The sequence below is a fragment of the Conger conger genome, chromosome 12 (genome assembly GCF_963514075.1).
Source record: "Conger conger chromosome 12, fConCon1.1, whole genome shotgun sequence".
In the NCBI taxonomy this organism is placed as follows: Eukaryota; Metazoa; Chordata; class Actinopteri; order Anguilliformes; family Congridae; genus Conger; species Conger conger.
The window spans coordinates 4123659-4149171 of record NC_083771.1 but is presented as its reverse complement, the minus strand read 5'-3'; the positions used below and the strand labels follow the sequence as shown (position 1 = coordinate 4149171).

The 25513-nt window shown below is 44.6% G+C and overlaps 1 protein-coding gene across 1 annotated transcript in view; it reads left to right on the top strand.

Moving 5' to 3' along the window:
- dcc (DCC netrin 1 receptor) overlaps positions 1–23394 on the top strand; it is a 263043-nt gene extending 239649 nt beyond the window's left edge. The window contains exons 25-29 of the mRNA XM_061262994.1: positions 1447–1563; positions 4157–4354; positions 5467–5676; positions 20382–20524; positions 23305–23394. Of these exons, the coding sequence (XP_061118978.1) occupies positions 1447–1563; positions 4157–4354; positions 5467–5676; positions 20382–20524; positions 23305–23394 (758 nt within the window). The remainder of the gene's footprint in view (positions 1–1446; positions 1564–4156; positions 4355–5466; positions 5677–20381; positions 20525–23304) is intronic.
- Positions 23395–25513: the final 2119 nt, after the last annotated feature.

Genomic DNA, 25513 nt, shown 5'->3' with positions numbered 1-25513 from the left:
AAAGCAGTGGCTGGTTCTACAAAGTATAACCTTGAAATCATAGCCAAACGCTAAGCCGGTGACACATACTACCGTTCTACATTTCATAGCTAATGAGGTGTGTCTGCTCCAACCACTCAGGTTCTGAAATAACTGCCTCCTGTCAGCTTGTGATTGTATACAATGCTATGCAAACTATAAATGAGATAAACCTTAAGTATGAAAACCCATAAGTTGCAAATGTCAGCATGATTGATGTGCACAGTATGCTTGTTTTAAGCAAACAATAAATAAATACTGGATTATCTACTTAAAACTGCTTGCCTCAATTCTCTAGGCTGACATTAAATCAAATCATTTACTAATGCAGTAGTATAACTTGGGGTGTTAGAAGGTAAAATACATTGAATGTGTGAAAATTAATGCTTTATGAGAACAAAGAATCAGTTTTAAAGTAATGATTTTAGGGTGATACAGTTCCCTAAGATGTTATACAGTATCTGTTATTATGGTTCCTGATATAAAAATTTTTATTCACCTTTACCATAATATTTACCATGTAAATTTCACACATTATGTAAGTTTGACTAAAAATATCTGCTATATGCCTGAATGTACATCATGAAGTGTACATTATACACTATAGACTGAGTACAGACTCATGACATTACATGTTATTTAGTTGAGGCTTTTATCCAAAGCAACTTACAGTTGATTCAACGAAGCAGGACATAATCCCTCTGGAGCAATGTCAGGTTAAGGGCCTCGCTCAAGGGCCCAACAGCTGTGCAGAACTTATCATGCCTACACCGGGGATTGAACCACAACCTTGCGGGTCCCAGTCATATACCTTAGCCACTAGGCTACAGGCTGTCCCAGTCATGTACCTTAGGCACTAAGCTACAGGCTGCCCCAGTCATATACCTTAGCCACTAGGTTACAGGCTGCCCCAGTCATGTACCTTAGCCACTAGGCTACAGGCTGTCCCAGTCATGTATGTTAGCCACAAGGCTACAGGCTGCCCCAGTCATGTACCTTAGCCACTAGGCTACAGACTGCCCCAGTCATGTACCTTAGCCACTAGGCTACAGGCTGCCCCAGTCATGTACCTTAGCCACTAGGCTACAGGCTGCCCCAGTCATGTACCTTAGCCACTAGGCTACAGACTGCCCCAGTCATGTACCTTAGCCACTAGGCTACAGGCTGTCCCAGTCATGTATGTTAGCCACAAGGCTACAGGCTGCCCCAGTCATGTACCTTAGCCACTAGGCTACAGACTGCCCCAGTCATGTACCTTAGCCACTAGGCTACAGGCTGCCCCAGTCATGTACCTTAGCCACTAGGCTACAGGCTGCCCCAGTCATGTACATTAGCCACTAGGCTACAGACTGCTCCCCTTCCCCCCCTATGTTTCTTTCATACTGTGCTGCATAGAAGCCGTTTCTAACTGGTTTTCGGTCTTGCCAGGTGCTGATGGCGATGAGGCGTCGAGCAGCATATCCACTCTAGAGCGCTCCCTAGCTGCACGGAGGGCTACACGCACCAAGCTGATGATCCCCATGGACTCACAGCCCAGCAACACGCGTGAGTAGACCAATGTCGGCTTGATCCCGCCCCGTTCTCCACCTCATTCAGTCTGTCTGCTCAGGAGTAGACCAATGTCAGCTTGAAAGATAAAATATATTGAATAGATAAACAAGATGTATTCAAGTGTGTAGTTGTCTGAAGGTCAGAACCGCTGTGACGTCCTATGTACGCAGTCTTGACAACCCACTTTTGAAATGAAAGAGCTGAGACAAGACCTTTTTCCTTTTAATTCTACTTCCTGTTGTACACCCGGTTGGCCCAGGGTGAGTTCCTGTACCAGGCGCTCTGTTATCACTGTGAACGGCAGCGGCGGGGCTGACATCTCGGCCCGTCTCACCTGGGAGGCCTGGTCTCGCCTGCGTGGGGGTAATTACCCTCTCTCGCGCTGTCACCCCAGCGCCCCCCTTTGTGTTTGAATCCGCGCATGAAAGCGGCTTCTGATCTCAAGCCCGCTGAGAACGGGGGGGAGCTCCACCGCGAAGCGTGCTGGCTCTAATCCGCTACGCTGTCAGCCGCGCGCTTACCGCCATCAACGCTGTGGCAACGGGCCCCCGGGAGCTCTCTCCCCCCCCCCCTCCCCTGGGACGCCATGCGTCTCACCTGTCCCCGCCGCTCTGAAGGATCATGGGAAACCGGGACTGTGTGTGTGTGTGTGTAGGGCTGACACACTCGACACCGGTTATCACAGCCGCCCGCCTTCCTGTGCAAAAGGAGCTGATGCTAGTTTTCTCTGCTGCACCAATAGAACTCCAGCACCTGTGAAGGTTAAAATATGAATAAGAATGAATCTGAGTGCGTGTGATTCACAAGATGTAACACGGGCAGAAGTTTTTTTCTTTTTTTCTTTTTCTGATTTTCTTTTTTTCTTGCTGTAGCGGGGGAAGCAAAATCAGCACCCAGGAATATAGTATATGTTATCACAATAAATTACCTTCTAAATGCCTACTCGTTCGTCTACTTGAGCATGTAATGTTGTTTTTTCATTTGCAGTCAACTAATAAGATGTAGGTACAGAGATCTAATGTTTCACTCATAATAGTCTAATCTCATTTGACCTGCAGTGTTAGTTGTCCTAGTTTTATCTATGTGTACAAACAGTGGCATCGCCGAAGGCTTTAAGCTGTCGCAAACTGTCAAAACAAAAGTACTGGATGTCGTTTTACTCATGCATGCCCTACTGTACTGTAGAGATATGCCATTGCCATAGATTTTCTCTAAATGTAGCTTCATGAAAACATTGCCATAGCCAGCCTTAGTGTTAAAGGAACCTTTGGTTCAACTAGGTCCCAGTAACCAAATGACATAGCGTGCACTGTAAATTCAGATTTTATTTACTAATGAAGCTTTAAAGTGGATTAAAGTACAGTTTGAATAATCATCAGTTTCAGTAATTGAAGTTATGATAAATACTACCGCTACTGATGCTGTTTTCACATGGATCACGGTAGACTGCAAACCGGATGTCATTATAGCGGACTAGGTCACAAGGGTAAAATATGATTAGGACGGCAAAGAATGCAGTCTGTGGCAACTGTACATGTCACCGAAGTTTCAAATGTTTGAACTTTTTACCATTATATTCAACTGAATTCCAAACTGGATTTGAGCCAACACAACATGGACATGGAAAATGAGAAATTCATTTTGTTGCCTTTTTCCCCAGAGATATACCAAGAGTAATCCGCCTTTTTATGTCCATGTTAAAAACTGCTCCTATGTTATAGAACAATCACTGAGCAACATCACCAAGCAACATCACCATAGCAACGTATATTTTATTTGCCATCATGTTTCCCTTTTTTTTCTCCATACTGTCCCGAAAGTGCTGCTCTCCCGTCTACCGACCATGATGCATGTGAACACATCACAAGGCTTCATTGCTCCCTATCAAAACAGGGATTAGAGGCAAAGCAAGTGCGAGACTGTTTTGATGTTTTCATTGATACACATATTTCACAAAGGCTTCTGAGTGCTATCCAATTAAAGCTAGATTAATTACTGTTACGGGCATAAATTTTGTCCTTCACGGAAAGATTAGACACTTTTACACGGTCTGTTTATAATTCCGCTTTAATGGTGTTTCTTTACCGAGCTATTTACTTGCTACCACGGTATACTGTATCAAAATAACATTAGAGCAGAGGCAACCTCAAAGACGTGACATTGATGTGGCACAGAACTGCTGTAGCCTGAAAGGTAATGAGAATATCGTACAATACTGTACTCTCCTGGCTTTATAGGTCAAACCATTCTCCCCCAATAATTCTTTCCTGTAGGTTGGAGGGTGTTTAGGAGATAGGGATCTGCTTCAGGCGCTCACACAGTCTAGCTCTCTCCAGTCTTTTTCTGCTCTTTCAGGTTTCCCTCCCAAGGTCAACGCGCAATCTCTCCTCTCGCCTTTGTTTTTTTTTATTTTCCACGCTTGCTATCTCGAAAGGGTTCTGCGGGAGAATCCACTCTCTCTCCGATAGACGGCGCGTACGGTGGGCCGTGACCGGGGAACAGCGGCGGCGGGGTCACCGATGCTCTTCTGTGTGGACTGGCCCTGGTAAAATGTCTGCTCCATGACCGTGGTGTCCCTGTTCCGCAGCTGTGGTGAGCGCCATCCCCGTGCCCACCCTGGAGAGCAGCCAGTACCCCGGGATCCTGCCCTCGCCCTCCTGTGGGTACCCGCACCCCAAGTTCACCCTGCGGCCGATGCCCTTCCCCACGCTCACTGTGGACCGCAGCTATGCCACAGGTAGATGCCAGAACCCCACGCTCTCTGTCCCTCTCTCTCTCTCTGTCTGTCTCTCTTTATCGCTCTCTCTCTCTTTCTTTGTCACTCTCTGTCTCTCCCCTTCTCTCTCTCTCTGTCTCTCTCCTTCTCGCTCTCTCTGTCTCTTTATCTATCTCTCTCTGTCTCTCTTTCTCTCTATATCTCTCTCTCCTCCCTCCCTCCCTCTACCATCTCCCTCTCCATCTCTTCCTCTTCATCTGTCCTTTTCTTTAAGACAACATGTACCTCACATTGCTACCATTCCTCCATAAACATAGCCGGTTTTATTTTGCGAGAAACAGGGCAATGATGATAAAAGTGAATGAAATGTACAATATGCAGTGGTAATTGCTGCATACGGTACATTTCATTGTCTTTTCATCAGGATATCATCTGTTTCGGGCATTTACCTGGTCAGGGGTTACGTCTTTTCTCGAAATGCCATTGATTTCCTGAATGTGTTTCTGGTGCTGACGGGAATCTCAGAATAAGGTGAAACGGGCTATCGTCCCCTTTCATCTCTTTCAGTTACAGGGAAATTATCCCAAATTGCAAATAGAATTGAGAAGAAAAAGCACCAGCGCTGATATTGAAGGTCAGGGATTAAATGATGTTGTTTTGCAGTGGGTAAATGGTCATGACGGTGCCTCTGGGCGATGCCTTTTCAGCCCTTTCACTGCGAACAGCAACGCCGCGCTGGCGTTTCGCGGATCACTGCCAGAGCAAAGCTGAAACGAACACCGCTCAGAGCTAGAATTTCAATAACATCGAGTATTCGCATTATCGTGTGACGAAGATGACAGAACATATAAAATAGGCCAGGCAGTACCTATAAGAATGGATTATGCGGTAAACGTTGACTTATTGACTCGGTTAGTGAAAGAATATCCTCATAATGAAATCATCTTAAAATCATGGTTTCCCCAAAAAAACACGAAAGTCTTTCTGGCATTACTGTACATCTTTACATGCATAGATAATATGCTCGACCCCAAAGTGGGATCCCGTTGCAGTTGTGGATGGACACCAGGTCCGTTAACCGTGATTCATCCAACGACAGAGTGCTTGTGAAAAAGCCGTATCTTTGGTTCTTCTTTGGTTCTAAACTGGGCACACCCGCTCTTTCTCCGTAGCCATGCCAGGTGAGGGTCCCACCGCTCATGCCCAACCGCAGAACCTCATCCCCAGTGCCCAGTCAGAGCACGCCGGCACGGAGGAGCTGCCCAGCCGGACCATCCCCACCGCCTGCGTGCGACCCACACACCCTCTCCGCAGCTTCGCCAACCCCCTCCTGCCGCCCCCCATGGGCACCATTGAGCCCAAAGTCTACACACCGATGATGCCCCAGTCAAGTACGCTCCAACCCCCCACCCACAACCCCCCACTACCCGTCTCTGCCACTCCTCACGGTTCACTAATACAGGTGCATCGTCTGTGAGAAGTGTGTTTCGTCTATTTTCAGGATAAAAACCCCTCAAGATGCATTATCTAATTTTCCAAGGGGGCCTGACAAAAGACAAGAATGCACAAGAAAGTACAGCACAGTAAGCAACAAATAACAGAAATGGTATGCAGGTGCAATTAGACTAATTGAACAAAAAGAAACGCACACGTACCATACACACCAAGAAATGTAGACAGCCACACTCGTGTTACGACAGAAGTTAACAGGAGGTTAAGGTGAGTGATAAGAGCATTTTTAAATGAACCTAGATACTGTATGGATTTCAGACAAGTTGGTTGTTTTAGTCTGTAGGAGTGAAAAGCTTTATTTTCCAATTCCAAGTGAAATTCTTGGGACATACTAGATGGTTATTATGTCTGAGAGAATCATTAGAGTTCAAATTTTGTGTGATGTTTAGCTCTTGTAAATACATAGAACAGTTGAAATTAATAAATTAAAAAATGTCCAATGTCAGTCAGATGTGGAGGTGTTTTTTAATTTAATAATACACACGCTACTAACAAACACTACGATTGAACGGGATTGTCAGTCATGACAACAAATTCAAGCTAGTATGGATAGCATGATTGCAAGAGAGTTGGCGTGCAGTTGACAAGCATTTCTGCCATTTGAGGAAAGAGCTTTGGTGGAGAACATAGCTGTAAGATACATGCAGACATGATATACGAGACAACATGAGTGATACTGATGCACTGTTTTCAGCTGTGAAGATGTAAGATGAGGATTGATACTTAGATTTAAGTGACTGCGATTAAAGTGAAGTATTGCCGTGGGATTTTTTTCCCCCTCTGTGATAACACTCAGGCATCTAGCTCGCAGTTCTCGTCCTGATCTCTCAGCTAGCCCGGCGCTGTTCTTTAAAAGATCGTATCGGCATGGTATGAGCCTGCACCCATGCAATTCATCCTGTCCGTCTGAATTCTGAGGCTCTTTAAAGTTCAGACAGAGTACTGTTCCTAAGGTTCCCTACATCCACATTTTCCAGCTCCACTTGATGTGACTACCTGTGCCACACACTCACACACACACAGACACGCGCGCGTACCCACTCGCAAGGGTTAAGTGTGGGTCATTTTTTATAATCAGTCCATAATCATATTTTTATGTACTCCAAACATAACTAGTTAGGATGGGTGTTGCCCTTTATAACCACGCAGCATTTTCCGGAGCACTCCAAAGGATGAGCTAAGCCTGAAGCCTTCCCTTTCCTGGGGCCTATTCCACAAAGCTAGCTGGATAATGACAGAACACAGAGTAAAACCCGGAACAGCAGTTTTTGGTTCATAGGGGAATTGTTTTAGTTGTCCAAGTTTGACTTGGAAGCATGAGGGGAAGGGCACAGATTTTCATCATAATCCACAACGAGGTGTGCGTTAAGGGGTTTTAAGTTTAAGAACATTTTTGCTGCAACTACCTACTTGAAGCCTGGAAGGCCGTGGCTGCCTTGTGCAATATTTGCCTTCCTGAATTGAGTATTCACCCAGACACACCACATTTTGACACCATAGTATTATTTGTGCAGGTATTCGAGGTTTATTGCTGTGACATCTTTCAGAGGCTATAGCCCCCCCTTAAACTCTGCCCGTAGGTGTGGGGGAGTCCAGATTTCACTAATTCAGTAATCCTGCTTTGTGGAACTAGCCCCTGTCCTACTGTCTTTTGGGACAAAAAAAACTTCCTGACCAAAGCTTACTTTTCTCAAATGCTGGGTATTTATTTCTTGGAACGCTTGAAGGCTTCCTTGAAAGTTCCAGATCAAGTTCCAGATCAAGAACTTTCGTGAAAGTTCTTCTTCTCTCTTGGTTGGAGTTGGTTTCATCAATAACGTTTTGGATGGTGATCTAATTGTTGTGATTGTCAGATCTAGAAAATGATTGGCTCACAGGCTGTGAGTTGTGCAGTTTGGTGAAGAAAACTCGAAACTCCAGCTTACAAATTAATGAGGCAATGAGTAATAAGTTGATCTGTGCTATTGGGTATTTTCCATTGAACAATTTCCATTGTAACTTTCCATTCTAAATATCCAGTTGAATATTTACTACATAGCAGTTTGGAGCATAGTAGGTGGGCTTGTTTCCATCCTTCGGGAATAGGCCAAATTGAAACCATCTGTGTAGGCCTAGACTGGGTTATACCAAGCAGATTGAAGGAGGTCTGTGCCCCGTTGGTTCTCGTAAGAATGTGATGTCAAAGCGACAATACAGAACAAAGAGCTCTTGTTCATCACTCAGAACCTGATGGATGGATGTGTATTACATTACTCAGTTCCTCAGTAGGTGGACTTATCCACAGGAGCTAGCACACCTTCATTTTTTACACAATTAAACAGTCATCTTTATGAACAGGCAGCACTGTAGCACAATAGGGTTATAGGTGTACCTAACATAAGTAAATACCCAACTGTGTAAAATGGCTTAGGTTAGGTACTATGATTAAGTGTAGTATGACTTAGTTTCCCTTGAAACACCAATACAGCTATTACCTTATTGTACTTCAGTGCTGCCTGTTCACAGAGCAGATTAATGACACCTAAACCCACTTTATTAATTAGGCAAATTAATAAAGTGGGTTCTTTTATTTAATGTATTTTGAGGAGCTGTGGTCATATCTCATAACTCCAACCAAGTGACTTCAAAGGCTTTTGTGTACAGGGCATTTTTTTGCTGTTCTTGTCTGGCATTATATGGCTTCTTTCAAATGAATGGTTCACTTTCTGTTTCTTATATCTTATTTCAGTTTTAGGGTTTGTGTTAAAGTGGCCCAGAGAGTTTTTATGTGCAACGCAGGATATTTTAGATGATGAAACATTGGTTTCTGTCAAGCAGCCCGCTGTACAACGGCTGGTATGGGGGCACAAGGGTTTTTAAGAAAATACGCTTCAAGTAACTTCGCAATCTGCTTTGTTCTCCAAGGCTTTACACGTCAACAGATTGTTTTTATCGAATTTATGCACAATTATTAACATGAAAATCAGTTTTTATATTGTGCTAGTACTTCTGTCATTGGGAGCAGGTCTCATGTGCCAAAGGAATAGTTCCAAGTGGAAGTAAGATAAAACATAATCTTCTGAAGAATAATCGGGTAATTACACACATACCCTGGGAGGTATATGCTGTTTTGGAGTTGACCTGACCTGTATTTTCTTGCTTCAGACCATGAATCCCTCGATGCCTGTATACCAACCATTTTAATGCTGCAAGGTCATCAGAAACTTTTATTTAAACTCAAAAGATTTGTTAAATATCCTTCATTGCACACAAATGCTGTCTCGGCTAATCAAAAGCAGACAGTAAAACTGAAATGATGTTTAAAAGGCCATAAAATGAATGTCACATGTCATGTGACACCCCTTGGGGGGAGTGCAGTTCCAGGTTTGCACCCTAATTTGCCACATGGCGAGAGAGAGAGAGAGAGAGAGAGAGAGAGAGAGAGAGAGAGAGCGAGAGAGAGAGAGAGAGAGAGAGAGAGCACCCACAACACAAAAACAAATAAATGAACACCTTCACCTTTCCCTCTCATGACATAAACAATAAAATAAAACGATGAACTAAAACAACAAAGACAAAATGAACCAAACAGCGGAAGCTTTTCGGCTCTCTGCTTTCTGGCTGGTTAATCTTTCAGTGGCATTAGTTTCCTTTTATCATCTGTTCAGATAAACAAACTCACTGAGCTCATCCCAATCACTTATTTCTCTCCTCTGTTCTATTTTCCTTACTCCTTTTTCTACTCCTAGCTCCACCCATCAGGAGAGGCTAGAAAAATAAGTTAAGACGGAGAAACATGAATTAGACGAATGGAATGTGCTTGCTCCTTCTAGCGTCAGTTCAAAATAGCGAGCGGTGGACCCGCAGGTCTATCATTTATACGTCAGTCTTTCCGACAAAACACTTCCGACAAACAATGTGCTCGTGTTTCCTTGCTGAAAGGACGTTCCTAACTTGTACTTCTGGCTCCTAGAAGGAGCATTTAATGCACTGGAATGTCCTTAAAGATGGTGGACTTCGATCGATTTCTGGGTCAGGAGTGAGGAAAAGAAACAAGAGGAGGAAAATAAGTGATGGGACTGAGCCCTCACTCTCTCAGCGAGTGTTGTTGTTCTTGCCCTGTACCATGGTGAGGGGCACACCTGTAAGCACCCGGGCTGATTAGTTAACACTACCCAGGTGTGTTTGCACTCTCCACCAGCAGGTGTGGGAAAAACACATCCAGTTCTCCTCGGTGAACTATCCCTTTAAGTTATTTTCCCTGTTCATAATAAGCAACTGTGGTCCTCAATAATATCTGCTTTCGTTTTCAAAATTCACATCTGCCTGTGTATCAGGATGTAAACTCAGTGAGCACTTTATTAGGCATTTATTAGACTTTTAGTCTTATTGGTCTTCTGCAGCTGTAGTTTGTAATAATAATAATAATGTGTGGTTATTTGCATTACTGTCACCTTCCTGTAAGCTTTGACCAGTCTGACCTTTCTCCTCTGACCTCTCTAATTAACAACACATTTTCGCAGGACTGCTGCTCACTGGATGTTTTTCGTTTTTTGCACAATTCTTTGCATACTCAAGAGACTGTTGTGTGTGAAAATCACAGGAGATCAGCAGTTTCTGAGATACTCAAACCAGCCTGTCTGGCACCAACAATCATTCCACGGTCAAAGGGACTTAGATCACATTTCTTCCCCATTCTGACATTTGGTCTGAACAACAGCTGAACCCTTTGACCACATCTGCATGATTGTATGCATTTATTTGCTGCCACATGATTGGCTGATGAAATATTTGCATTAACAAGCTGGTGTACAGGTCTACCTAATAAAGTGCTCACTGAGTGCGGTTAGATTAGTTTGTATTGTAACTCCCATATCTGGGTGGATATTACAATGCAAGGCACCCCACAATGCCCAGTTGTATTATCAATCACATGTAGTTGATGCAACAGCATGTCAGGCTGAAATGTAATTCAGAATGGTAATGAAAAGCAGTAAAGCACAGTAATATGAGGTTAATGAAATACATCATTGCCTATTAATTTAATGATTATAGCAGAAGGTATAGCATCATTATATTACTGCAGATCAGATGGTGGCTCCATCCTGACAAAAAAAAGAAAATTCACAGTTGCCAAATATTCTTTCTCTGCATTGTTATATTGTAAGTGTTCTAAACGACAGCCGGAATGCAGAATAGTGCCCATTTTTCTTATCAAAAGTAAACATGATTGTTTTGTCTGTCAAAAGCTGCAATGCTGGTCTTGACCACTTGAGGTGAGACAGAAGGCCTGGCTGATCCAGGTTTGATCCAGGTCCCTCTGAGGTCCCGGCTGCCTCAGGCCATGTTGGCGGTGAGGTTTAGTTAATGATCCAGGGTGCAGTGTTTACCTGTGGTGGTGAGGTTGAGTCGATGATCCAGGGTGCGGTGCTTACCTGTGGGCGTGAGGTCGAGTCGATGATCCAGGGTAGTGTGTACCTGTGGCGGTGAGCAGTGAGGTTGAGTTTATGATCCAGGGTGCTGTGTTTACCTGTGGGTGTGAGGTTGAGTTGATGATCCAGGGTGCTGTGTTTACCTGTGGGTGTGAGGTTGAGTTGATGATCCAGGGTGCTGTGTTTACCTGTGGGTGTGAGGTTGAGTTGATGATCCAGGGTGCTGTGTTTACCTGTGGGTGTGAGGTTGAGTTGATGATCCAGGGTGCTGTGTTTACCTGTGGGTGTGAGGTCGAGTTGATGATCCAGGGTGCTGTGTTTACCTGTGGGTGTGAGGTCGAGTTTATGATCCAGGGTGCTGTGTTTACCTGTGGATGTGAGGTTGAGTTGATGATCCAGGGTGCTGTGTTTACCTGTGGGTGTGAGGTTGAGTTTATGATCCAGGGTGCTGTGTTTACCTGTGGGTGTGAGGTTGAGTTGATGATCCAGGGTGCTGTGTTTACCTGTGGGTGTGAGGTCGAGTTGATGATCCAGGGTGCTGTGTTTACCTGTGGGTGTGAGGTTGAGTTGATGATCCAGGGTGCTGTGTTTACCTGTGGGTGTGAGGTTGAGTTGATGATCCAGGGTGCTGTGTTTACCTGTGGGTGTGAGGTTGAGTTGATGATCCAGGGTGCTGTGTTTACCTGTGGGTGTGAGGTTGAGTTGATGATCCAGGGTGCTGTGTTTACCTGTGGGTGTGAGGTTGAGTTGATGATCCAGGGTGCTGTGTTTACCTGTGGGTGTGAGGTTGAGTTGATGATCCAGGGTGCTGTGTTTACCTGTGGGTGTGAGGTTGAGTTGATGATCCAGGGTGCTGTGTTTACCTGTGGCGGCGGTGCAGCACTCAGGGGGCAGTTGGATTTCCATTGATTTTCAGCTCCCGCAATCATTCAGCTACGCGCCGCGAGCCAGGAATCACCCTGCTCCTACAAGGAGGAGGGGGGGAGGGGGGAGGCGCTAGTTCGGCACCGTACCGCCAAGCCGCCTTCGCCGCGGCCGGTCTCCATTGAAAGCCTTTCAAAGGGTTCAGTTCTGCGGCAGGCGCCGGCGGTGATATAGATGTTTCCTGACAGAAGCACCAGCAAGTGTTTTCCCCTCCAGTCATGATTTAATTGGTTTTCCTTAAGCCTTCTGAGCACCACAACCCAGTCTAGCCTCTACTGCAGGCTCCTTTCTATTTGTTCTGTCTGGTCTCGTAGCCGGGCCCGACGGACGATGATGGATGCCGGTCAGGCACCTCCATTCGCTTTATAGATTCATTACAAATGAGATGCTACTTCATGAAAGCCAGATCGTAATTGCACTGAGATGAGATCGACCAAGCTACTGCAGAGAGAGCGGTCCACTCAAATACATCTTTGTGATCCCATTTATAAATGTGATAAAAGTATGACTCGCCTTTTTTTTTCTCTCTCGGCTCCCACTGTGCAATCCTGCTAAGTCTCGGAATATGAGGAAAATGCACATGTCAGTAATTTCATAATTTTCCCATTTTTAGTGGGTGCTGACTGAGGAGGTTAATATTTCTTTTTCGGCCCTTTCTTCATTGTTGACCAGTAACATCCTCCTGGCCCGTCCACTGATTTTGTTTGGCCTCTTACTGTGTCTCACCCTCCTGGTCCAGTCAAGCAGGGCATTTGACTTTGTGGGTATAGAAGGTTACAAGGCCTTGCACTGCCACCTCGCAGCAAGGAGGTCCTGGAATCGAATCCCGGTTGGCTCAGGAGCAAACTGTGTAACTTCTCTCTACCTTTTCACAGTGTTGTATTTTAAACCACGGCATTACGTGCATTGTGCTCTGGGTATTTGTAGTATTATATGCATTCATAGTGGTATTTCCTTGGTTATTTCATATTTTCAGTAGCACCAGGTTTAACTGCAGTAAAAATACAGTAGCAATTATGACTGAGCCTCTGCTGGGACTACTGAAAGATTCCAGAACAGTTGTGGTTTATTCATGTTGCTTCTTTTTCCCAAACCCAAACGCCTTCTCTTTCTGGGTCTGTCACTCCCAGGTTTAGGAAGCATTTAAAGGATAGCCTAGTATCTTGCAGCTCAGAAAGCTTGACATTTGGTTTATAGAAGCTGGCAGTAACAGCCAGCATCGCTGATATCCCAAGTCTTATACTGACTTTACAGTTGAATCATACCGCTTTCTGAATCAGTTGATATTGTCAGTGGAGGAAGTCACAGAAGAACGTAGTCACCATGCAGCACAGCTCAGTCCCGCAGGCTTTGTATGTGCCACTGTCATTGGAAGTCCAGAAGTCACCTGGGGGCGACATTGGCTCGGGTGGTAAGAGCAGTCATCTGGCAGTTGGTTGGTTGTCTGATCCCGCCCTGGGTGTGTTGACGTGTCCCTGAGCAAGACACCTAACCCCCAAATGCTCCTGACGAGCTGGTTGGTGCCTTGCATGGCAGCCAATTGCCGTTGGTATGTGAGTGTGTGTATGAATGAATGGGTGAATGAGAAGCGTCAATTGCACAGCGCTTTGGATAAAGGCGCTATATAAATGCAGGCATTTACCCTTTGCCATTTCTCGCAGTGCAAGGACGGCAGTTTGATTTTATGAGGATAGAAAAGGATTTAGACTTTTCAAGCATAAGCAGGCTGGATACCTTCCTTCTATACATCTGCACCGCTTCCAAAAATAAAATTTAAGCACCAGATGGAAGACTACTCTAAGTGTGTGCTTTTTAAAAACCAATGAAGGAGGATACAGTGGAAACTGATTGGCTGTATTGATTGTTATAACATGAAACAGGAAAAAGTTATATAAGCCAATTACGTACTTACTAGGCCTTGTGACCTTTGAAGATGACCTTTGAAAGGGGGGCGAAGTACGTTCAATCCTTTGAGTTCACAGTCTGACTGATTTGATGGGAACTCCCATTTATTTAGTGAGTGCAATACTTGCCACCGGCTCTACAGTAAATCTGGTTTCAAGCATGTTTATTGTGCTTTCAGTGTTGTCAATGAATTAACCCAACTCATTATTAATAAAACAAAACAATGCCAATCTTTTTCTGATGTCTATGGTCATAAGTTTTTAACCTATAGTCCCATCCCCCAAGACCAAGAGGTTCTTACTGTACTTTCAGAAACCACTTGTTAAGACATTGTATCATGTCATTACTGAACTACCATAGCAGTTTCCAGATTTCCCTGAGAAAAGATGCTATGAAGGGTTAGAAAAATGTGTCATCACAAAAAAAAACATCAAAATTACTGAGCATATATTAGTTTTGTACGGAAGACAACTGCCTGGAGTTGTTACTGTAGATTTAAGAATTATGTCCCAGTCAGCATTTTTCTGCCTTGAATACGGTTATATATTTGTATTCCATGTTTATTCAGCTGAGACTTGTCCAGAATTGTCAGCGATTCTCTGTAAAAGAGAGAAGTTTCAGAGAAACATAACAGAATTTATTTAATGCAGGGAAGTAACAGTATTGCCAGGAGCTCGTAATCAACATTGCTGTCAATTTATTATTCCTACAGTACTACCAGTCAGCTAAAACCAAGTGTTCATCTGCTGCTACAATTAAAAATGGTTCATATTTAAAGTCATCCAGCATCTTTAATGTTGCACCTGCCATACCCTTCTCCACATGCACTTCAACATTTCTGGAAAAGGAAGCAGTACCTACTGGCTGACCAATAGCCAGGTATGCCAGGAATCAAACAGATAAATACAGAAGTGAGTCTTAGAACCCCAATGGACATTTAAATTAGACACTGGTGACTATCCATCCGTCCATCCATTATCGAACCCGCTTATTCCTTGGTCATGGTCGCCGGAGTGCTGAAGCCTATCCCAGCATGCACTGGGCAGGAGGCAGGAATGTCTAATTATAATCACTTTAAACAGACTTTTAAATATTACACTGCATTTGCAGGAAAAAAACAGCTATAGTGCACATTATGACAGACTTCTTAAGGTTATTATCTCAAGTGCTACAGTATGTTCTGTTGCGAGTGAATGTGGGAATTACATGACCCAACAAAACCCACAAGAGTTATTTTTTCCAATAATACAAATACAGGACATACTGTACATCACAATGCAGGACAACAGCAAAACCAACAAACATAAATAATAATAAAATAAAATGTAAGTAAAATTAAATAAATTAAACATTTTAAAAATATCAATCTTCAATTCTCATTATCAATGGACAGCTTGCCATAAATTGCCAAAAAATGTATTTGTACCTTTCTTTGTGTAGGTTTTAATGGGGCCTACAACCATGTCATGGATCCTATGCCTTGCTGATATAATCTCAGGCTGCGATCGAAATCACATACTATCTCACTATTTAGGATATCAAAATAGTATTAGTATGTCCGAAACCATAGCTGTATAAAAGAGTGTCCCTGGATGCCACACTACAATCGGTGAAATATCAAAGTGTGTGAACACTGGACACTATGCTGGCAGGAGTATCCCACAGTGCATTGTGCTAGGTCACGACCCAAGCCAACAGAAGGGTGATGTTCAAACCAAACTCTTTCTCCATCCATCCATCCATCCATCCATCATCACCCGCTTATCCGGAGTCGGGTCGCGGGGGCAGTAGGCAAAGCCGGGTATTCCAGGTGTCCCTCTCCCCAGCAACGCATTCTAGCTCCTCCTGGGGGATCCCGAGGCGTTCCCTGGCCAGGAGAGATATATAATCTCTCCAGCGGGCTCTGGGTCTCCCTCGGGGTCTCCGCCCAGTTGGACGAGCCCGGAAAACCTCCAAAGGGAGGCGCCCGGGAGGCATCCTGATCAGATGCCCGAACCACCTCAATTGGCTCCTTTCGACGCGAAGGAGCAGCGGCTCTACTCCGAGCTCCCTCCGGATGTCCGAGCTCCTCACCCTATCTCTAAGGCTGAGCCCGGCCACCCTACGGAGGAAGCTCATTTCGGCCGCTTGTATAAGCGATCTCGTTCTTTCGGTCACTACCCAAAGCTCGTGACCATAGGTGAGGGTTGGGACGTAGATCGACCAGTAAATCGAGAGCTTCGCCTTCCGGCTCAGCTCCCTCTTCACCACAACGGTCCGGTGCAACGCCCGCATTACTGCTGACGCTGCACCAATCCGCCTGTCGATCTCACGCTCCCTTCTACCCTCACTCGTGAACAAGACCCCAAGATACTTGAACTCCTTCACTTGGCAAAGACTCGTTCCCAACCCGGAGGGAGCAATCCACCATTTTCCGGCAGAGATCCATGGCCTCCGACTTGGAGGTGCTGACTCTCATCCCGGCCGCTTCACACTCGGCTGCAAACCCCTCCAGTGCGTGCTGAAGGTCATGGTCCGATGAAGCCAGCAGAACCACATCATCCGCAAAAAGCAGAAATGCGATTCTGAGGTCACCAAACCGGACACTCTCCTCACCTCGGCTGCGCCTTGAGATCCTGTCCATGAATACCACAAACAGGACCGGTGACAAGGGGCAACCTTGGCGGAGTCCAACACCCACAGGAAACATGCTTGACTTTGTGCCGAGAATGTGGACACAGCTCTCACTTTGGTTATACAGGGACCTGATGGCTCGTAACAACGGCCCTGGTACCCCATACTCCCGCAGTACACCCCACAGGGTTCCCCGGGGGACACGGTCGAAAGCCTTCTCCAAGTCCACATAGCACATGTGGACTGGATGGGCAAACTCCCATGACCCCGCCAGTAACCCTGCCAAGGTAAAGAGCTGGTCCACTGTTCCACGGCCAGGACGGAAGCCACATTGCTCCTCCTGAATCCGAGGTTCGACCGTCGGTCGGACCCTCCTTTCCAGTACCCTAGAGTAAGCTTTCCCAGGGAGGCTGAGGAGTGTGATACCCCGGTAATTGGAGCACACCCTCCAGTCCCCCTTCTTGAAAATGGGGACCACCACCCTGGTCTGCCACTCTACAGGTACTGTCCCCGACCTCCACGCGACACTGAAGAGGCGTGTCAGCCAAGACATCCCAACAATGTCCAGAGCCTTCAGCATCTCAGGGCGAATCTCATCTACACCCGGCGATTTGCCACTGAGGAGCTTTTTGACTACCTCAGCAACTTCCGCCAGGGATATAGGTGCAGATTCCCCCTAGTCTTCGGGCTCTGCCTCTTCCACAGAGGACGTGTTGTTCGGGTTCAGGAGCTCCTTGAAGTGCTCTTTCCACCGCCCGACAGTATCCCCAGTCCGGGTCAGCAGTTCTCCTCCCCTGCTGAAAACAGCCTGAGACAAGCCCTGCTTTCCCTTTCTGAGTCGTCGGATGGTTTGCCAGAACTTCCTCGAGGCCAACAGAAAGTCCTTCTCTCTTTCTTTAAATTGTTCTTTAACTTTGCTTGGCTCCGGGGTCGGCAACCCTGGTGCTAGAGAGCAACAGGGTGTGCTGGCTTTTGTTGTTATTTGGCACTTAATTGATCAGTGAAAGCAGTTGATTACACGGTTAGCTCCCCTCACCTGGTTTCTTGGGTCTGAATCGGTTGCCGATTTTATGGTGAAAACAAAAACCAACACACCCTGCGGCTCTCCAGGACCAGGGTTGCCGACCCCGGGCTTAGCTTAGCAGAATGTAGTTAAAATCAATGGATATACAGTATTTATGTTTGAAATCTTTTTTTTTTTCAGTTTTCCTTTTCCAAAGTCACATCAACTACCTGCCATTATCAACGCACACTGCGTTTAAAATCCATCATATTTATGTAAGGCAGATGATAGTACACATGTACAGTGTGTAGTGTGCAGTACCGCCTTATTTAAGGCAGATGATAGTACTCATGTAGAGTGCGCAGTATGCAGTGTGTAGTGTACAGTGTGCAGTATGCAGTGTGTAGTGTACAGTGTGCAGTGTGTAGTGTACAGTGTGCAGTATGCAGTGTGTAGTGTGCAGTATGCAGTATGTAGTGTACAGTGTGCAGTATGCAGTGTGTAGTGTGCCGTATGCAGCGTTTGGTTTCGGACGTGGCCTCGGCGTCCGCAGCTGCTCCCCGGCGCGACAGGTGCCGCTGATTGGACTGGAGGTGGGCTGCCGTGGGCAGCGCGTGGGCCAGCTGTCTGGCAGCTCGTGGCTCGGCGGAGCCAGTTAATTACAGCTAATCAGCTCCGGATTACAATGGGAGCCTGACGAGGTTTAGCAGCCCACAGCCGCGCAAATGGTGGGCGTCGCGTGTAATTAAGCTGGGGGCCCCAGGAGCTGCGGAGCCGCGGTAATGGCACTGATGTCAGGCTGCCCCCCCCTCCGCACCCGACCACACTGGGGAGGTGCTGTACACAATGGAGCCTTTTCTGCTTCTATGCCACTGATTTATTTTCCCCCTTATTTCACTCGCACATTCTAAAAATGTACACTCACCAAGCACTTTATTAGGAACATTTTTACTTTATTACACTTACTTATTCATGCGATTATCTAATCAGCCAATTGTGTGGCGGCAATGCAATGCGTACGATTATGTAGATACGGGTCAGGAGCTTCAGCTAATGTTCCCATCAACCATCAAAATGGGGAAAAAATGTGATCTAAGTGACTTTTACCATGAATGATTTGCGTTACTGTCAGCTGACAGGAAAGTGACAGTAACACAAATAACCACACATTACAACAGTGGTATGCAGAAGAGCATCTCTGAACACACAACACATCATGACTCTAAGTGGATAGGGTACAGCAGCAGAAGTCTAAAAAATAAGTCTAATAAATACCTAAGTGCGCACTGAGTGTATGTTTTAATAATAATTCATGTAATTTTGTATTAGTATGTCGCTGTATGATCAGTTGTTATTGTTGTTCACTAACTGTTGGTCTTATAAATGGGAGAGTACACAAAGGATTGCTAACGCGTTGATGACACTTTTGCCACAACTGTTGGCATAAAATGGCACCTTAGTGCGTGAGGCGGAAACAGGAACAACGCCCCGGCCCAGAATTTGTCTCTCTTTGTGCTCTACACATCATGTCCCAGAGCCATGGAAGCCCAGCATGCATTAATAACAGGTAACCATGGGGAAGCCAGACCTATTATAGGACTATGATTTCAGCTTTTCCAGCAGTGTTTGGATCACCAAGCAGGTGTCAGAATATCCAGTGTTAAATTATGCAGATAACGTAGAGCCCAGGTATCTAATTAAGATGGGGAGGTGATAGATCCTGGTGTCAGTGAACACATGCTGCTGTCTGTTTTCACCACTGTCAGTTACGGAATGAGTCACAACCCCACCCGCTACCCCCCACCATCACCCCCGACCCCTACCCCCCTTCAACAGAGTTGTACTGTATGTACACTCACTGAGCATTTTACTAGGTATACCTGTACTCCATCTTGTTAATACGAATATTTAATCTTGTGGCAGCAACTAAATGCATAAAAGTATACATATATGGTCAAGAGGTTCAGCTGTTTTTCAGACCAAATGTCAGAATGGGGAAGAAATGTGATGTAAGTGACTTTGACCGCGGAGTGATTGTTGGTGCCAGACAGGGTGGTTCGAATATTGTAGTAACTGCTGATCTCCTGGGATTTTCACCCACAGCAGTCACTAGTTTGCAGAGAATGTTGCAGGAAAACTAAAGACATCCAGTGAGCAGCAGTTCTGCAGATAGAAAAGCCTTGTTAATGAGAGAAGTCAGAGGAGAAGGGCCAGACTGGTCAAAGCTGACAGGAAGATGACAGTAAAGCAAATAACCACACATTACAACAGTGGTATGCAAAAGAGCATCTCTGATCTCTTATGCAGATAGGCTACAGTAGCAGAAGACCAAATAAATAGTCTAATAAATACCTAATAAAGTGCTCACTGAGTGTATGCCTGCATGGCTTTTCTGTAAAACGTGTTCACCAAAGGTGAAATTGGTGACTCAGATCCCCACCTGTTGTCATGTGGCTGGTATAATCAACGCTTCAGCAACTCTCTTTAAATGGTAAATGGTAAATGGTTGGCATTTATATCTTTCCCTTCCGTCACATTGTTCAGGTCCTGACAGGGTTGGGCATTGGCAGAGTGAGTGAGGTAAAGAAGACACATGCCGCGCACAGAACTGAGAGGCGTATGGCCGTGTGATTGATTTATCCACAATTGATTGAGAGGCAAACATCCCTGTCTCCATCACCTTGCTGTGGGAGTGGGTGACATGGCTAACTCTTCTTCTCCTATCCAGGTGCCAGCCTCCCCAAGGCTCAGGTGAAGACGGCTTCCCTGGGGCAGGCTGGGAAGGCCAGGTCCCCCCTGCTTCCAGTTTCCGTGCCAACCGCACCGGAGGTCGCCGAAGAGGGGCACAAGCAGCCGGAGAACCCAGCTAGCGTGAGTGGCAACCTGTGACCTCTCTCTTCCAACCAATGAGAATGTTCACAAGAAAACAACAGAATTGTTTTGTGTTTTATTTAGTTTTTATTTCATTTTATTTGTGTTTGGTATAAAAATATCTCTACTCTCAGGGATTTCCCCCTAATGACAGGACACTAGTTCATGAATTAAAGTTAGGAATGAGAAATAGATGATGAGGAAATTGCCACTGTATTTTCAGTTCATTTTAATCAGTAAAGCTCAATTATACCTCACTTAAAATAATCAACACAACACAAGTAGTAACACAAAACGTTTTTAGCAAATAATTAAGAAAAGAGATAGATAATATATGTATTCAAAAATATACGTGGGCGGCACAGATGGTGCTGTGGGTAGCACTGCCACCTCACAGCAAGGACATCCTGGGTTGGAATCCCCGTCGGCTGGGGCCTCTCTGTGGGAGTTTGCATGTTCTCCCCATGTTTGCGTGGGTTTCCTCCGGGTACTCCGGTTTCCTCCCACAGTCCAAAGACATGCAGGTTAGGCTGATTGGAGCGTCTAAATTGCCCACAGGTATGAGTGTGTGACTGAATGGTGTGTGTGCCCTGCGATGGACTGGCGACCTGTCCAGGGTGTATTCCTGCCTTTCGCCCAATGTATGCTGGGATAGGCTCCAGCCCCCCTGCGAACCTGTTCAGGATAAGAGGGTTAGGATAATGAATGAATGAATTAATTAAAAATAGATGTATTGTGCTTAACAAGGGTTGAGATTATTGTGCTAGCTCTGTCTGGAAGCTTGCTGAATACTTGCTGTGGTGGAATCCTTTGTCCTTTGTCAGACACGGGATGGTTGGTCACATGGCTGGATAGTATAATTTGGCTGTGTGCTGATGGGACTTACGGTATGGATCTTTCCAAGGATTATCTGCACAAAATGGCTGTTGCCTTCTGTTGTATGTAACGGAGTAAAGAACTTTGGTAGTGGAGTACAATCCACCCTTTCCCCTCTAATTACTGTTTTTTAGTGCCTTTATACACAATTAATATACTTCTATTTTACCCATTGTCGTAGATCCATAACTTGTTAAGAATAATTGACTGGCACAAATATTGTTATTGTAATATATTTTGTCATAAATGTGTCCCATTATCAACCATTGTGAACACTGTTGTATTCAGATAATTATAATTGATAATGGCTTCTTCCCTTCAGCTAATTACTATCCATTCTTTGCAAGTCCTGTTGGGTGAAAGTACACTGCTTCAGGAAAAGGGTGTTTTGTGCCAAATGTCACTTATCCTGGTGAAGTCCATTTTCAGTAATCTAAAAGGACTCCGCGAAGCACAGAATCATGAGATCGAGCACTATGAAATCTAGGCCATGGGTACGGATGAGGTCAATAAAACATAATAGCAATAAAAAAATATATGGCAATAAAAAATAAAAATGTAACGGCTGGTGATGCTGTTATGAGTATGCCGGCGTGCAATTTTATACAAGCAACAAAGAACATGCATTTGTGGGGGAAGACGGATTGAAAAGGGCGGGAGACATCTCTCCGTCTCTCTGGTTTGTTATCGATCTGCCCTTTTCCTATCAGGTGTGAAATCTGTGAGTGTCCCTCTGAATCCAGCAGTCTCTTCACTCCTGCTTTTTTGTATGTCCTCCATTTATTCACCTTTTTTAAAAAATGTATCCTCCCGCAAGGTGGAAAAATAGGCACCTCAGGTTACAGAGACATTGAGGAACTTACGCAAGCTGGGCCACTGCCTCTTGAGTCCTTTGAGGGAAAAATAAGCACATTTGTTGGGATGATATAGAGACGGTCATGAGAGAAGTGAGTGAAAGAACAGATCGGGCTTGTTCTGTGTCAGAACATCCTATCTGTAACAGGCACTCTGTTTGTGCTATGCTAATAGAGCGACAAGCACTCCATTAGCCTGACTAACTCCATGACACCCACACACTTTCTCAAAAAGGCGTAGGAGCTAGCTGAAGTGTCTTCAGTGCTTTGTGTTGGACAATTTAAATTTCTGTTCTGTTTCTGTTCTGTCAAACACCAGGCCATTATCATGTCAATGGCAGACTCGACGCCATTAATCCTGATCTATCAATTCCTGGAGCAAAAACAATAACGTTTGAATTTTAATCCATAGCACTAGTGTTAGTGGAAAGCCAGCCTGCTGGTGAGTTTTAAGTGATTGGCAGATTGACTGTGTGAGTGCTTTTTAGCTGATTTCCATTGGGGTATGCTTGGGGGCAGTGCCACAAGGCAAGAGATAAGTGACCGGATGTGAACGAAGAAAGGCTCAAGCCATTGGATTTTCCATTGGTATGTCAATTGTTAGGCAATGAAAGTTTGAGATTGATGCAGATTTCTACAAAAGCAGTTAGCACTTAAAATGAGAGCTTGATAAATGCATAACTGAAAGGAGTTGTTCAGTAAATACAGTGTGCATGATTACAAGTGATGAAGGTTATTGTTTGGTTTGTTTTTTTTGCGTCCTGTTGTGTTCTGCTGAATAAATGGTTTAAAATATGTTTTTTATCCACAGAAACATGTAATGCATTGGTTTTTACAAATAAAAGTAATTCATTGTTTTGCAGGAGTAATTCAGGTAATATACCATGTCCACTGACTCAAGTCAAAGGTCTAACCTCTCCACAGACTTTCTCCAGAAGTTTCCAAATGATCATGACAAAGACCTGAAACGTTTTATTACTTCATCTATAATTATATATAGCTTGTCTGGAGCCCAGTTATGAGCTCACGTGTGTTCATCACATGTCGCAGGTTTATGAACAGGACGACTTGAGTGAGCAGATGGCGAGTCTAGAAGGACTAATGAAGCAGCTGAACGCCATCACCGGCTCGGCCTTTTAACGACGGCGTTCCCAGCCGCGCGGCGGGACTGGAGGGCCACAGCACAGCAGCAGAACTCCACTTTCAGAAGGACACGCAGGGAGAAGGCCCGCCACCTCAGACACTCATCCACCCTGAGCGACGTCACCTCCGCTTCTCCCCTCCTTGAGTTTGTCCGTCCGGAAGAGACGGACCAGGACTTGGAAGAAAAAACAAAATGGGGGAAACAAAAACCTGGGAATTCTACATTATTTATTTCCCTTTAAACCCTGAGTTCAGTTCAGCATTTAGTTTTCGATTGGACTGTTGGACCATCAGTTGGCCTTGCTGATTCCCGTCTTCTGGTGAAATTCCTGAAGACAAGCAAGAGGAGCTCAGTTATATCATTATTTCCCAAAAAAAAGAATGGGTTCTGTGGGTTTACCACTAATAGCGTTTTCTTTCTCCAGAAATGACACAAAAAACAACAGTAACACTGTACTGTAGGTGGTGAGGGTTTAGCAGTTAGAAAGCCATTATATTCATTCATATGCATCACATAAAGGGGCATAGTACTTTCCTTGAGCCTGCATACACATTCATATGATGTATGTTTGGATGTATCAAAATATTGTTTTTAAAGCCATAGTTCCATAATGCTTTATATGAGCATTGTAACACAATTGTTTCTGCCCGTAGTTAAAACCTGCATTTTTTTCACCAGATTGTGAGAAAATTATTGCAGTGGATCCATACTATGAAGCATTGTGGAAGTATGGCTCTGTACTCTTAATATATCCCACATAATACCATGTGCTTGCACTTGTGAAATTGTATCCTTGTGCTCATTTATGTCCCTCTTGAGTCATGCATATGAAGGCTTATGAATGCTTCATAACTGCCACCCAAAGTATTTCTGAGAACAGTCACGGATTGCAGCTTGTGGAGAACAGATGAATGGAAACAGTGAACTAGTTATCCCTGGACCCTTAGGTCACTGGATTCTTGCCATTCATGTTTCATGTATTTTTCACTCCACACAGCATGAAACAATCACAAACAGGATAGTTAAAAACATGGAAAAACCTTTTTACATTTTTATTTTTTTTCTAAAACCCCAAAAATGAACATATATTCCGGACTGAGCTTATCATTTCACTGGTATATTATCATACTGGAATATTACGACTAAAACCATGCACACACACTTTCTCACTGTTGTGGAATCATGACTGGGCACCTGAAATTGATCACAGCCAAAATGTTCAATTTCTGAACCTCTCTGGATCTGTTACAGGCATTCAGCCACAAACTCTGAAAACATACCTCTGTTGCAAGTTTGGAGCAAACTAGGAACAAAAAAAGAAGAAATAAAGACAGTTAACTGACAGGATGTTTAGCACGTGTCAGAGAGACGTTTGTTTTGAGCTTGCTCTCGTTGGACAGCCTATCATCTCAACGTCTGAAGACAGCTGTGTTTGAGACTGATTAGTCACTGCCCATCGCCACTCCTGGAGTCTCCAGGGCGGTGAGGCCTACTACTTGGAAGCGAGTTCCAAATTCAGGCATGAGCGATGAGTCTCAAAATGGCCGCTCTCTCAGAGCTCTCTTCATCATGCAGACGAAGGGAGAGGTGGAAAGACACACAGGACTCCGCCGAGTTGCTATCTGTGGAACACTCAGCGCGCCACTTCTTTTGACTGGGTGACAGTTTTAATTTTTTTTTCGTGCTTATTTTGATGTCTATGTTTTTTTTTTAATGGGATTTAAAACAAATAGAAAAAAACATAACAAAAAAAAAAACACTTGCTTTGAAGTAGCACTTCAACACTCAAAGTCGGCCGTACGGCCAGCTGAAGTTCACTGGGTTCTTCAATATCTTCAGATGGTTATTTTTATATGGGAACATTTTCAATGCACACGCAGCATAGTATATTTTTTACACCAACAACTAAGTCATCGCCGTGCAGCCATTTTTAATTTTCTGCCTTTTTACCTCGTCCATTAGGAGTAACAATGTTCTTCACTAACATCGTCCTACCCTTAGCCTTACAACAAACCATGGCAGAAGAACACATCCACTGTAGTGATAAATAAAAAGAGTAACTTGCATAGTAATGTAAAATTAATATATTTCTGTTTGACCTTATCATGCTATATT